The following is a 15,949-nucleotide window of genomic DNA, read 5'->3' as shown; positions in this document are numbered from 1 at the left end:
GAACGAACAACCACCACAGTTCGGAAGGGGGCACTAGTGACTGAAGCACTTCCGTAAAGACATTTGTCTTGACCACCACGAAGGCAAGTTAAGGTTTAGGACTGTACTTTGTGGCTATATTCGAATAATGTATTATGATAACACCACAGTTGCTTGCACTATATATTGCCCGATATATTCTTTTCTGTTTATGCGACATACATTCAACATTGGAAGGTTATAGGTATACCCTTTTCCTTTTGTTTAATTATATTTTATGGTGAACAAAAATTACTTTGACTACATTAAGTCGTGATATTATCAGTACAAATTGTGCTCTAGACACAGTTGTGCTCTAGAAACAGTTTAGATGTAGCCAGCAGGAGTATGGCTTGAACCAAGAGCCAGAAAGGCACCAGTAAGGTGTTCATTAAATGCCAATAATGGCTCTAATAAAGATGACCCTAGTTGAAGAATCTCAGTTGACATTTGCTTTTGTCTCAACAGTAGGCAATTTCAAGGTGTTACCTGCCCTCTGAGCCACCACTGTAAACTAGGAACTTTCCTCCATTTGTGGCCCAAGTAGGGAGTGTAGCTCTATTTCAAGAGCTGTTTCTAGTGCACTGGTAATTTGCAAGTCTAATACAATATGTATTTGCAAGTCTGATACATGTAATGAGGAGGCAGCAATCTGTCCAGTTTCTCCTCCTCATCAACTTTCAGGCAAATACACATAATAGTTTGGTGCCATTAAAGTGTCTTACATGACTAGGTAAGTTGTGGTGTCTGTCTTTCTCTGGAAGTAGCATAGATGGAAGAAAGTCCGTCATTAACTTACATGGATGTTTAGGTCTTGCTTGACAGTGCAACTTTCACCTGACCTTTTAACCTAGGGTAATAGGATTCTACAGTTCTTTGGTTCCACACAAACACATACCCATTCCCATGGTATCTACTTGTAATGCTTCACATTACCATACATTATTCCTTTACATCCAGGTCTGTTGGCATTGCAAACTGTTATTGGTTATAAGAAGAGGACAATTTTAGGTAATACATCTTTAAATGGCTATGCCAATAAACTCAGAAAAGAAATAAACATAGAATACCAACTTTCGCTGAAATGCCTTTGAGGTACAAGAACACAAATTCAGGGTTTGTGCCGAGGACTTGATATTTAAAGTAACATGCTAAGTATCGGAAGTAGCAGAAAGGCCATTGAAGCAGTAGAATATGATAAACACAAGTTTCATGGTACAAATTCTAGGGAAATTGCCATATTTCTTTCCATTAATGGTTTCCAAAAACTGTGTGTCCTAACTTAACACGAGGCCTATAACTTGATCCGGTTGGGCAGTATGTGAAAATAAGCTGTGTCCACTCACTGCTGGGCTGGTGTGCCTCCTCAGGTAGAATCCACTTTATGGTTTGAAGCCAGACTTTACTGTTTATGGAGGGCACAGGTACCAATGGATAGCTGATTTTATTAAAAACGTTCAAAGGCACTATTTGCACACAGAGGAATTAGCATATATATATATATATCTTCATTTCAAATTAACACTACTTGAAGCACAATTTCTAAAGCAATGACAATAACAGTTTACTAATATCGGGTTGTAACAAAAAATAGATTATAGAGTGACCTGGGGGACAACGGGCTATACGTTTGGTTATATACACAGTTCTCTGTTGTTTATCAGTGAATCGATTATTGTCCCTTAACTGCAAATGAACTGTGGGACAGTGCACGAACATGTGTGCGTCAATGGACATTTGCCAGCATCTATGCCTCACAGGACGCTCAATCTGTGGACAATGATGTAGCTATCATGCCCCTTATCCTCTTAGCTAGCTCATTAGAGCGAGCCGCACAGGTACCTTTCAGCCACGTTATTGTTTACTTTGTGCACTACCCTGGGCGCGATCCGTAAATATGCGAGATGACTATGCTCTGCACTGTACACCAATTGTAATGCCCAACATTGTCTGCATTTATAAGGTTTGTACTGTACTAATCACAAAACCCAATAAAACAGATTCATTCAAAAAATTAGAGTGACCCAGCACCTCTAAGTACCAGTAGGAAATGTTGTTTCTTTTTTTACATTATATCGACGTATGGAAAATAGCAACATGTCACAACATTTGCGCTTGAGTACATGTGAGAAATATCACACAGCTTGTTATTCCAGTGTGTTCTATTTTGTCAAGTTAGATCTGAGCATCCAAAAGCTGGATGGTATATAGTAGTCACAGAAGAAAGTCTATTTTGAATGAAATAATGATTAGTTTACATTTAGCATTTTATGCAAGTGTAAAAAATATTTTTAATTAGGCAAAATAAATAAACTGGGATTAACCTACCCGCTGATCGCCACCTTCCCTGCGAGGGTCGAGTTTTTTTGCGAAGTGCCTCAAATTATCATAGTTGTGAAAATTGCACAGTGAGACCAAATCCTGCAATGAATTGAGGGAACAAGCATTTTCATTATACTCATCGTTTCTGTGTAATATAGTCGCTTACAATCTCATAAAAGGTGTTTCTGTAACCATACTGCACCAATAAGAAAAAATACGTTCTGTAAGAGCTACAAAAAGAAAAAAAACATATATATTAATGCAGCTACTTAACACATTTACTCTCCATTCAAATAAAGAAACTAAGTTGGATATCTGTAAAGCTGCAACTGAAGCACCTCCCGAGGAAGAGACAGACGTTTGAAGCTAAGCTATGGTCACGCCCTCGTATCCAGCTTGGTTCAATATTAGCACTAGGTGATTTTAATCTACGGTTTAACAAGAGTTATGGAAGACATTTTTAGAAATGAGGTTTTCACAAATTCCAAATGTACCCTCTTTTCAAAGATAATACCTGTAATTACATTCTAACCAACAATTTGCGTATTGAAAGCACTCGTGTCATAGACGTGGTCTGAACTGGTTATAAAGAAATCTTTTTGGAGGCCAGTTTAAATAGCACATCACAAAAACAGCAAAGCTGAAAGCAAAACCATTACCAAAACTCTTAAAATGTGAATACAGATCTTAGGGAGCTTCTAGTAGAACGATCATCTCATTTAATTAAGGAGACAAACGTCTAGTGTCAAGCTATAATACATTTCTGATCGACTGAGGATAAGTTACACCTTACTGTATTGGGGCATGAAGAAAAGCTTGAAAACTAACTGGCTCTCGTGAGGTTGAAATATATGAAGGGAAACTGTGGAGAATACTACAAAGGTGAAAAGACTAACTAAAGAGCACCTTCTTGTCCCCAAACCATATTGAAGTAAATCTGAAAAGTTAACTTGGAGGAAAATATATAATAAATACTCATGAAGACTGAAAAGGTTAGTATAACTAAACTCCTTGCAGGTCCAAAGGTACGCCTCATGAAAGCACATGCCTTAGATCAATGGTGTAATAAGGCTTTTTCTTTCTGAAAGAAATACGAGCTTACAACACACCAAAAATAAGAACAAAGAACAATGTATATCACAATTTGGTGCAGTAGACAGCTTTCAATACACTTGAAGCCCACACCGATTCAAAGAAAGAGGGAAATTATGACAATATTGGCGGCAGATGAGCAGTTCTTTTTTTTTTATCAGCTAGCCAGGCAAGATTCAGTTTATGAAAAACAATGTGTGCACCTAAGAAAGTGGGATAAGTAGAACTGCCAAGTTCATGCCTAGAATCACGCCTGTTTTTTGCAATTCTTTATATAGTAAACATCAAAATGATAAGACAAAGAAAATATGTCATGCAATCAACTGGTCTGACAGAGCCAGTTATCTGTCATCCAAAAACTGCCTTTGTGATCCTCTCCACTCCCTCCCCCGCACATCCAGTGGTCACGTTTGAATCAAGTTGAGTAGCAAACAATAAAACGGCACCAGTCCCAACAAGAGATGTACTGAGATTTCCTCTAGGTTCATATAGCACCTTCTCGGCCAACATACACTAATCCATATCCCGTTTCCAGTCTCTCAATTGCGGTGTTTGCTCCGCCCCACCCCACCGCACCCCATAAATGTGCAATATTTATCTTGGCCACCATCAACCCAATGTCATCCGAGTCCCTTCCATACGATTTTGATCCGATGTGTCCCAAATATTGAGGAGGCACCACTTTGCAGAAGCATTCATGTCACTCAGATTCCCAGTATTGTATCGCAGGGTAGCTCCATACAGTGTGAAAGAATGTAACTACTTCGCACTGCCTATGACATTGTGCATCCATTGCTCTGCCCATTTTTATCAAAGTAGTACATTTATAATAGGACCTATGAAGTGTTTTTAGCTGCACTAGGAGGACTCTGGAACATATAGTCACTTCTCTAGGAGATGCAAGTTTTCAGGCCACTCGTCATCCTCAATGCCCTCTAAATCCTGCTCCCATTGATCTTTTAAGTGTAATAGGGTATCAGGTGAATTGATAATTATTACTTGATAGGTAAGGGGGATTGCTTTACGGGGCATTGGCGTTGCAAGCAGCCTGTCTTCTAGTGGGGAGGCCTCTGGGAGCACAATACCCACCAGCAGTGCCTTCCGCAATGCGTGTTGTATCTGCAAATCAGTGGCCTTAAAGAAACTTGAAGGGGCCCCCTGCAATGAACATGGAGGGCCCGCATTGTAGACTCAATCATGGGCTCTCTGGTCAGGGTACTGTGCTGAGGGGGACCCTGGAGCTTGAGTACCCCCGCACCTCAGGGTACTGTGCTGAGTCTTAAGCTTGGGTCTCCCTGCTCCACAGGGGCCTATGTTATGCCACTGCTGCAAATAAAGGTAAGTTTCAGTGGGTGCTAGGTGATACTAGTTTGCAAGTTCGGTAAAAAGGATGAGTCCTCCCTGCGCCCAGAGTTTCCCAACCCTTGAGAGGCCAATGAGGTCAGTATTGCCAAAGCCAGGTTGCGTCCCTAATGTACCCAAACTATCTGTATCCAGCAAGGGGGTGGCCGGAGTTATCTTGTCCCTCCAGTCTAGAGCATGGAGGATTGAGTGCCGGATGTTGAGTTTTACTACTGTTGGGCCTTTGAAAGCTATTTGGCATCTTCTCAGTGTATGGCCCTAAGAGAGCTCTGCTGTTGCATCATAAGCCTGTTCATACAGCACGTGGTTCAACTGCCAGGAGTTGTACCCAGTGATTAACGGTAGTTAACTGCGCTTCCCAATTATATTTTTGAATATCCAGGAGGGAAATGCCGCCATCATAACAACCCCTTGTTATTTTTTTTAGGGCTATCCGTGGAGGGCCACTATCCCAGAGCACCCTATGTGTTTTGCTTTCAATTTTTTTCAAGTAAGAGGTCGGAACTTTTTAAGGTGTGTTGTGCAACACAAGGAAAACAAACAAGGTAGTGCCATAATTTTAAGAAGCAGTGGTAGTAGGTTGTTATTATCAAACCTGTTAGGGTCGGTGGTAATGTATATTCTGAAATATCGGAACCGGTCTCCGACAATGCTAGCCTCACAGTCTCGGAGTAATCGTGGTACGTCCCACTGGAGGATGTTTATTAGGGAGTTCCTTCAGTTAATGGTATAGCCTGAGTATCAGCCAAAATAGGTAAGGGTTTGCATAATTCTGTAGCACGTAAAGACTGGGTTGGATACACAGAGCAGATTGTCGTCCTCGTAAAGTGAGATTTTAACTTCCCAGTCATCAGTCAATTGGTGTCCTCGAACCAAGGAATCGTCCCTGATCCAGGCAGCAAGCGGCTCCAGTATGAAAGCGAATATTAAAGGTAAGAGTGGGTAAACCTGCCTGGTGCCACGTTGGAACCTAAATATCGGGGACACACTGCAATTGAACTTTACCTAGGCCAAAAGATCAGTGTAGAGGAGTCTTAACCAACTCACATATCACGGACCAACATGTAGGGCCACTAGACCGTATCAAAATGCATCCATGCATCTTGGTAGTATAAGCAGAAGATAGTATCACCTCTTCATATCCGATGTCTCAGCGCGGGGACACACCGTTCGGTGTAACCAAGCGCTCTACAAATGAATAAAAAAAATAAAAAAATCCATTTTGGCATCAAGTGAGAGCACAAAAGTGTCCCCTTGAAGCCCTGCAATTTGGTCCAAGACATTATGGAGGCGCCGTAGGTCACAGGTGTTGTTCCGCCCTGGTATGAAACCGGATTGGGCCAGGTGAATGAGAGTCGCAATTACCTTAATCAGGAAGGAGGCTAGCACTTTAGCCAATATTTTAACTTCGGCATTGAACAGTGAAATTGGCCTATAGGAGGGGCATTCCTCTGGTGGTTTACCATATTTATGTATGACCACCATATTGGCCAGCCGTTGATCTATAGGGAGGGAGCCCAAGTCACGACTTTCCTTAAACATTCCGAGTAGATAAGGGGTGAGTTTTGAGGCACTCATTTTGTTCAGTTCAATGGGGAGACTGTTGGGATCCACCGCTTTGCCTGAGTTTAAGTCACGGATTGCCCCCATTATTTAATCTTCAGAGAGCTCCTCTTCCAGGAGTGCCATGCCTATGTGTGATAGGCTTGGGAGTTGTATATCCGCCAGTAATTCATGAGAATTCTCTGCCATAGCAGCAGAGGCTGGAGAACATAAGTGAGTGTAGTTAGTGGTGAAAGCCTCCGCCACTTCCAAACTCCCCCTCGACCGCTCACCACTGTCAGTTTGTATTTCTAGAACCCAGCGATTAGCCCTCTCTCGTTTGTCAAGCCAAGCCAGAAGCTTCCCAGTTCTGTCTCCCACCTCATAGAGGGGGTGTTGGGTTACCTGATGACAAATCTTGGCCGCACTCGACACAGTGTCTCTGTATTCCTTTTGCTTTATGCTTAAAGTGTGTTGAGTACTTTCTTGCGCCTGATCGGTAAGCATAGATTCCAGCTCAGAGATCTTGCGCTCTAGTGTCTCCAATTGAGCCTTCTTATCCTTTTTGTGGTAACATTTGCATTTTACCACCTGCTCCAAGTATGTAGTAACCCATTCGCAATAAGTAAGGAACCCATGGACCACTGCCTGGTCTTAAAAAACGAAAAGAAAACTTTTCATTTTACTTTTTGCAAAGCATCTCATTTTCCTTTAAGGAAAACAGGCAGCTGTAATTTTTGCGATTCCCAATGGGTCGCAAAGTGCGATCTACCTCATTAATATTAATGAGGTAGAGCGATTTGCGACCCCGTAGAAATCGCAATCTGAAACTCTTTGAGTTTCATGAATTGTAAATTATGATGACCTAATTGCGATTCTCTGGAATTCACAATTATGTATTTGCAATTTACAATGTTGATGCATGTGCCCCTATATCTAGCCCCAGATTCCTTACCTTCGAATTTCCCAAGTGGCAGAAGATTTTTTGTGAGCAGTACTACTGCGCGCTGGCCGGTGGAGTCGTTCGGCTGCGAGTGCATTGTCTTCCATGCCGATATTGAAGTCCACAGCACCTATATAGGCACGCCCTAGGCATGCTGACATCAGTTTCTTCCCATGCCCGAAGCATGGAACTATGAAGAAAACTGGCCACAGGTGTGGAAAACTAGGGCCCTAAAAGGGATTAGCACTGTCCCTAGAAAATTGTTCGCAGAGCAGGGAGGATGGGTTGGTTGGTAAGTAATCTGCAGATAGATCTAGTCTCTACCAGATAAGGTACCAGATAAGGCATTACCAAAGGTAAGTAACTTGTCCATCTGATAGATACTTCTACCCGCAGATTCCTTACCTTTGAATAGATACCCAAGCAATACCTCTACGGAGATGGATCAGCGGCCCAAATTCACACAACGAAGTCTTGCATTACAGAACGGGCTAAGTGACCATCTCTACGGACCTGACTGTCAAGACAATAATGTTTGGTGAATATATGCAGGGAAGCCCACGTTGCTCACTTGCAGATGTCAAGGAGTAGAACTCCGAGTGCTGACACAGTGGTTGCAGCTTTAGCTCCGTGGAGCGAGCTCACAAACCTCCAGGAGGTTGCTTCTTAGCCATTACGTAGCAGATTTTGATGCAGAGTATGACCCATTTAGAGATGGTCTGCTTCTACACAGCTCGACCCTTCTTCGCACCAAGATACCCCGTGAAGAATTGGTCGTCCACCTACAACTTTGTGTGTGGTCGAGGTAGAAAGACAACCCCCTTTTAGATTCCAGACGTTGGAGTCGCTCTTCTTTAAAGGGATGTGGAGGAGAATAAAAAGGTAGGCAGGGTGACTGATTGGCCTGTATGAAATGCGGTGACAACTTTCGGTAGAAAGGAAGCCCTTGTGCGAAGCACCAGTTTGTCAGAATAGACAGAGGTTAGGCGGCTTTATTTTATTTACTTAGAGACGGGTGCACACACTCTAAACCAGACCAATAATGCAAGTATAAAAAAGGTATACTTATGTTTTATTTCTAGAACCAAGCAGGACTTGGCACAGGTAAGTAAAATATACCTCAAATGCAAGACTTTACAAGAAGTGCAGTTGTGGTTGAATTTGCAATCGTTACAGGTTAGTATTGACATTCAAAACAATTCAAATTACACAGTAATTACTTTTGGAATATTTCTATATTACTTTCGGATTACATCAACTACTCAGGGTGGTATGCCTAGATAAAACACTGGGGATCTCGCAATACAAGGTAAGTAAGACTTTTTTTTAGGTTTGCAGTGGCGTCAGGGGCAAAGTGGTGCAGAACTGCGGAGCCACATGGGTCAGGGACCTGGTCCAGGAGTCTCTGTTTAGCAAATCGGGTGCTCACAGGAAACAGAGTCTGAAAGGTTAGTGCAGGGCAAGTCCTCCAGGCTCTAGGGGGCTGCTGGATACAACAGTGTCTTTGCTGTAGACAGGTGAGAGTCGGGATAGGCCAGTAGGGCTGGGGCCAAAGCATTAGGTGTCCTCTTCATCCTGGGTCAGCACAGCTCATCGCCCTTCTTTTTTCCTCGCATCTGAGGAGGTAAGGTTTGGGGTTGCTCCCAAATACTACATTTAGGGGGTTACAGGGGTGTGTAGGTGGTGACCAATGGGTCCCTTTCTTAGGGGGGGGGCAGTACAACCCCTATCCTGCCACACTCCAGTGTGAAGGGGCCATGAGCCTCTTCCTAATTGGCTGGGTCCATCATCTCAAAGAAGAAGGGGACTGAGATGTGTGCTTCACCTCGCCTCCCCCACCTGAGGGGGGGGAATGGTTGGCAAAGGTGGGTGCGCCTCTCGCCCTAACTCGGTTTTCCTGCTGATTCGCCTGCACAAAGTGGGGGTCAAACCGGTGGGAGCCAGTTGCTGGGGGCAGCAAAAGGCAGGGACAGAGTACAAAAGGGACAGGCCTTCAAGCTTCCCCTTTCGTGGACCCCAACCCATCCTGGGAGAGGAGGAATCACACCTCTGCCCAGGATGGGCTTTGTTTCAGGACCCAGAGAGCGGAGGCTCTCTACCCAGGGGTCCAGAAACCTGTCTGGTGGTGGCAAATGGCGGGCAGCCATTCAGGAACCACACCAGGGCTGGTTGTTTTTCAGGGGGCATCTCTGTGTGTATTTTGAATTAAATCCCACACTGGCATCAGTGTGGGTTTAAAGTGCTGAGAAGTTTGCTACCAAACTTCCCAGGTTTTAGTAAAGCTGTGGAGTTCATAATGACAAACTCCCAGACCATATACTCTTTATGGCTTTACTACACTTACAATGTCTAAGAATGGACTTAGACACTGTAGGAGTACAGGGCACATGCCACTGTACCCTCACCTGGATCTAGTGCACCCTGCTAGAGTGGTGACTTCCCCAGGCAGTGGGCTGCAGGCATTGCACACAGGGATTCGTATCATGTCGACTCTTCACTTTTCTCTGCACCAAAACACGCAGCCTGCAATGGCAGTGTGTGGATGCTAAGGTACAGGGCCTCTAAGGGTGGCACAATAGGGGCTGCAGCCCTTAGAGGCCTTCCCTGGTCACAGTGCCCTTGGCACTCATGGTACATTTTACAAGGGGCTTACCTGTGGCCAGAGATGGGTCAATTGTGGGTACCTAAGTACAGCTTTGGGACAGAACACAGGCCCTGGGAACCAGATTGGCAGGTACCCAGGGCACACCACGTCAAAAGTGCATCATGTGTCAGGCAAAAAGTAGGGGGTAACCATGCATAAAGGAGCATTTCCCTACACAACCTGCCCCACCCCTCAATGAAAGAGGATGAAACTAACCTTTCCCAAGCGAGCCTTCATTGTCTAAGTGGAAAAATCTGGAAAGGCCATCTGCATTAGCAGGGGCAGTCCCAGGTCTATGTTCCACTGTGAAGTCCATCCCCTGTAGGGAGATGGACCACCTCAAAAGTTGATTTTCCCCTTTCATCTGCATTAGCGATCTGAAAGGTCTGTGGTCAGTTTGAACCAGGAAATGAGTACCAAACAGGTATGGTCTCAGCTTCATCAAGGACCAAACCACAGCAAATGCCTCCCTCTCAATGGCACTTGATCACTGCTCCCTGGGGAGTAGCCTTCTGCTTATGATAGCAACAGGCTAGTCTTGTCCATCATCATTGGACTGGGGAAGGACCACTCCTATTCCTAGCTCACAGGTATCAGTCTGCACATAGAACTGCTTGGAGTAATCTGGAGCCATCAGAATAGGTGCTGAGCACATCGCCTCTTTTAGTGTGTCAAAATCCATTTGGCAGACAACTGTCCAGTTCAAATTCTTGGGCATCTTGTTGGAGGTGAGTTCGAGGAGGGGTGTCACAATGGATCCATACCCCTTCACAAACCTCAAATATTTCCCAGTCAAGCCCAGGATGGCCAGACTTGGGTCTGGGTTGTTGGTGCTTCCCAATCCAGATTTGTCTGGATTTTGGGTTGTAGTGGTTGGACTTGGCCTCCACCTACAAGGTGGTCCAAGTACACAACAGTTTCCTGCCCCATGTCGCACTTGGATGCCTTGATAGTTATGCCTGCAGATAGCAGGGCCTGTAAAACCTTCCCCACGTAGACTAAGTGATCCTGCAAGGAAGAGCTAAACACAGCAATAGCATCTAGATAAGCAGCATTAAAGCCTTCCAACCCAGCAAGGACTTGATTCACCAACCTTTCTTTAGACCAAAGGCATCACAGTGATCTGGAAGTGCCCATCAGGTGTGGAGAATGCCGTCTTTTCTCTTGCTTCAGCGCCATGCCAATCTGCCAGTACCCTGCAGTTAAGTCAAAGGTAGTTAAGAATTTTACAGCCCCTAACTTACCTATCAGTTCTTCAGCTCTGGGAAAGGAAGAGACCTCTGTCTTGGTGATAGCATTGAGGCCTCTGCAGTCAACTCGAAACCTCACTTCTCTCTTTCACCCTGTGGATGAGGTATGGGGACTAGGACCACTGGGCTGGCCCAAGGACTCTCAGAAGACTCAATGAACCCCACCCAACTCCAGCATATTGCGGGCCTCAGCTTTGATGCTTTCCTTAATTTGATCAGATTGGCGATAGATTTTGGTTTTGACAGGTAAGCTATCTCCAGTGTCCACATCATGGGTACACCAGGGAGTCTGACCAGGGGTTAAGGAAAGGAGCTGTGCATACTGCTGCAGAACCTGTCTGCAATCAGCTTGCTGCTGGGAAGAGAGGGTATCAGAATAGACAACTCTATCTACTGACCCATCTTGGGGGCTGTACGAGAGGAGGTCAGTGAGAGGTTCACTCTCAGTCTCCTGATCCTCATCATTAACCATCAGCATGGTCACATCAGCCCTATCACAATAGAGTTTGAGTCGATTCACACGTATCATCCTTTTGGGGGACCTGCTAGTGCCCAGATCTAGCAAGTTGGGGACATCACTCTTCTTTTCTAGGCTAGAGTAAGGGCCACTCAATCTGTCCTGGAGAGCCCTTGTTGCCACTGGCTCCAAAACCCACAAATGTTGCCCTGGTTGAAATTCTACCAGTTCAGGTTTCTGGTCAAACCAGAGCTTCTGGAGATCCTGGCTGGCCTCAAGGTTCTTTGATGCTTTCTGTGTATACTCTGCCATCCTGGAAGGCCTAGTAAAAAACCCACCACATCTTGTTTTGGTACATGATGGAGTGTCTCCCATCCTTCCCCAACACGTGAGGGTGGTCCCCTTACAGGGTGGCCAAACAAATATAAGGGTGATAACCCTACTCCTTTCTGAGGCATCTCTCTGTAGGCAAAAAGCAGGCAGGGAAACAGAACATCCCATCTCCGTTTGAGCTTTTAAGGCAGTTCCATTATCATGCCTGTAAATATCTTGTTGAATCTTTCAACAAGGCCAATTGTTTGTGAGTGGTAAGGTGTTGTGAGCTTGTAGATCACTCCACTCTCATCCCACAAGTGTTTTAAGTATGCAGACATAAAGTTGGAACCCCAGTCTAATACTACCTACTTAGGAAACCCCACCTTGGTAAAGACACCAATGAGGACCTTGGCTACCACAAGTGCTGTAATAGTCTTAAGGGAATGGCTGCAGGTTACCTTGTAGCATGATCCACTACTACTAGTATGAACCTGTTTCCTGAGACTGTGGGAGGTTCAAGTGGACCCGCTATATTCACTCCTACCCTCTCAAAGGGTACCCCAGCTACTGGTAGTAGAATTAAGGGGCCCTTTGGGTGTCCTCTGTCAATTAACATAGGAGATTACAAACTCCTTCATCTTTTGGGACATCTGGGGCCAATAAAAGTGGATGACCAATCTTTCCCAAGTTTTGGTCTGGCCCAGGTGTCCAGCCAAGGGAATGTCATGGGCTAGAGTGAGTAGAGACTCCCTATACAACTGAGGCACTACCTCTCTCTTAGTGGCACCAGGTTTGGGGTCTCTGGCCTCAGTGTACAGCAGTCCTTCCTCCCAACAGACCTTGAAGTAACCACTGACATCTCCCTGCTCCTGCGCAGCAGCTTGCTGCCTCAACCCTTCAAGAGGGGGACATACTTGCTACCCAAGGCACAGCTGTTCCCTAGAGGGTCCCCCTGGGCCCAAGAGCTCCACCTCGTAAGGTTCAAGCTTCGTGGGCTCAGTTCACTCTGGGGCTGACATGTCCTCTCCCTGGGGAGAGGGGTCCTGCTTCTTGTGCTGAGTGAAAGCTGTGTCACCAGTCTTCCTACATTTCCTCTTGGGAAGTTGGGCCATCATTTCAGGCTCAAACTCTCCTTTATCACCCTGTGCTAAGCACGGTGCTCTTCTTTTCACACACACTATCTCAGGGATTTGCAGTATGACTGCATGTGTCTTTCTTTCTACCTCAGCCCATGCTGAGGTCTCCAGATCATTTCCAGGCAGACAGGAGGCTGTGACTTTTGGAGAGACCACTACCTGTTTCAGGCCAGCAACCCCCCCGAGTCTAATGTCACTAGAGCCAAGTAGTGACAGTCAGCATTGGTAAGTGGATACGTTTTCCAGTTAGGTATTGCTCTGGGGAAACCAGTTTATCGTTTACCATGGTGACAGTGGCACCTGTATCCCTCGGGGCTTCTATCTCAGTCCCCATTCCCTAAGGGGTGCTGCAGGTACTTCTTTAAATTAGGGGTCCAGACAGCCAAAGTGACTAAACCCTCCCTCCCTTTCAGAAACTAAAACAGCCTCAGTGTGAGCCCCAATTTGCTCTGGGCACACTGTTGATCCCACCTGGAGATAAGCCACATTAGTAGAAACTGGAGGAGGACTAGGGGTATTCTTGTTGGAACAGGCAGGGTCTCCAGTTCGGTGTCCCCTCTTGTTACAGTGGAAACACCAGGCCTTTGCAGGATCAACATTTTTCCCCTTTCACCCACCAGTGGGCTGGGAAGAGTTCTTGGGCCCACCCCCTTGGGCAGGATTTGCGGGCCTTTAGAAGACTCATAGTTTTTGTCTTTGGGTTTCTCACCCTCTTTCACCCCTAGTGGTTGTCTTAATTAGCCTTGTCTTGACCTAGTGGTCTGCCATCGTTCCCAATTCTTGGGGAGAAATTGAACCTAGGTCTACCAGATACTGATGCAACTTTTCATTGATGAAGTTACTTAAAATGTGCTCCTTAATAAACAAATTATAAAGTCCCTCATAATTCTGCACTTTACTTCCAGTCAACTAGCCAACTACTGTCTTTACTAAGTAGTCTATAAACTCCACCCAGGACTTACTCTGGGCTTTCTGAGCCCCCTAAATGCAATTCTGTACTCCTCAGTAGTGTGTCGAAATCCATCAATCAGGGCACCCTTCATAAGTTCATAGGACCCAACTTCGGCCCCGGTATGGGTCAAAAGTCTGCCTCTGCTCTTACCCGAGAACAGATCCCAAAGGAGTGCCTTTGGGAGACTTCTTCACTCAGTGAGACTTCTCCGCTTTTCTAGCGTCACAACCCCTCTCAAAGGCTGTTAACCACTTGGTGGTGCCATCCCCATTCTCAAATTTAAGGACAATCCTTTTGTGGATTTTGGGATCATAGGATCCTTCTCTCTCTTGGGTTTTAGTATTGCTTCCGCCATTGATGGGACCTAGGTCCATATCTGCTCTCTCTTTTTCTAGAGATAGGAGCTGTGTCTTTAGTTCTAGCCACCTGGTCAGACTTGCTAAAAGGTTGTCCTTGTAAGTGAAGTTGTCTCCACTGTCTTGTGAAGCTGGAGGTTCTAGTCCCTCTTCTCCCTGGCCTGGAGGTTGGGAGCTCAAAGTTCCCTCCCTCCCTAAGTAGTTGAGGTGGAGGAATTAAAGACTTCATGCCCCTCACTACCTTCCCTATCTCCCTGGGAGTCTTCCTTCTCAGGAGAGGGGTGGTCCTTTTCATACTCTGCCTGAAACTCCAGGAGTTCTGTTCTGGTAGTGTTGGACCCTGTTCTCATTTGTCTAGCTTTACAGAGAAGCCTTCGCTCTCCAACCCTTAGGTTGGAGTAAGAGGTAAGGTTGAGCTCCTCAGCCACATTCCCTGTGTTGCTCATGTTTCTAAAGTGGGGCTTTTCAGAAGAACTACACTAACAGTACTAAGTACTTCCCCTCTAACTTCAGTGATTTTTACCTTTTCTAAAAAGGCTACAGGGTCTTTTACCGTTTCTAAAAAGGCTACATACAGGGTCTTAACACAAAGCCCTAACAAGACGTTTTATAAATTTGGAGAAAAATAGTCAATTCAAAATAAGAGTTGAAATAAAGACAATTTTTGATTGTTGTCATGTGATCAGTGGTTGAAGGAGTTAGCCCAATAAATGCAAGGCTTTACATCCCACCGCTGGCTCTGTATATACTTAACCAAAGTAAGGTACAGTGTGCACAGAGTCCAGGAGTCCCCAGAGGTATAGTGGAGGCTAAATTAGGTAAGTACTAACAGCTCTCCTTCTGGTAGTGTGGGTGAGCAGCTAGGCTTATCCAGAGGGTGTGTTAAACAATTATTGTATTCACTCCTACAAGACTATAGCACATACTCGGAGACTGAATCCAGACCAATTAGGTTAAATATTAAAAGGGTTTACATGTATGCGGGTGACCCTGCAGAGAGGGCCAAGTCCAACAATGAACATCAGGTGGATCGAGGGGGCAGAGCAATTCTCATTCTCCTAGATCTCTCGGCAGCATTTGACACAGTGAATCATACGGTGTTAGTTAAGCAGCTGAGGGTAGTGGGGATTCGGGAATTGGCGCTGTCCCTTCTTTCTTAATTTCTGGCTTCTAGGCAGCAGAGTATACATTCAGAGAATGTGCAATCCGAATCGTTCTGCAGACCGTGTGGAGTGCCGCAGGGTTCCACACTGTCATCCACACTGTTCAATGTATACGTCGCTCCACTTGCTGCACTTATCAATCAAAGAGTATGGTTTTTCGCTGGTTTCTGATGCAGACGATTCACAGATTGTCTTTTCTGTATCCAAACAGTCTGAGGCCACTGCTGTCAATTTACATGCTTGTCTGTCTCATATCATGAGATGGATGAGTCGTAACTATCTCAAGATCAATACTGATAGGACCGAGGTGATGGAGTTTGGTAATGGGCCATCTTCATTGAACTCAACATGGTGGCCGACAGAGGCATGTCAATGTCCTGTTCCGTCTAACAAAGTT

The 15,949-nt window shown here is 45.2% G+C and overlaps 1 protein-coding gene across 3 annotated transcripts in view; it reads right to left on the bottom strand.

Annotated features, from left to right (window-relative positions):
• GLS (glutaminase) overlaps positions 1 to 15,949 on the bottom strand; it is a 926,246-nt gene that overhangs the window by 350,947 nt on the left and 559,350 nt on the right. For all 3 annotated transcript variants that reach the window (XM_078680394.1, XM_078680395.1, XM_078680396.1), the window contains exon 14: positions 2,347 to 2,439. In XM_078680394.1, the coding sequence (XP_078536520.1) occupies positions 2,347 to 2,439 (93 nt within the window). The remainder of the gene's footprint in view (positions 1 to 2,346; positions 2,440 to 15,949) is intronic.

The sequence above is a fragment of the Lissotriton helveticus genome, chromosome 3_1 (genome assembly GCF_964261635.1).
Source record: "Lissotriton helveticus chromosome 3_1, aLisHel1.1, whole genome shotgun sequence".
Classification (NCBI taxonomy): Eukaryota; Metazoa; Chordata; class Amphibia; order Caudata; family Salamandridae; genus Lissotriton; species Lissotriton helveticus.
Note: the sequence above shows the minus strand (reverse complement) of the source record. Positions and strands in the feature narration are given on the sequence as shown.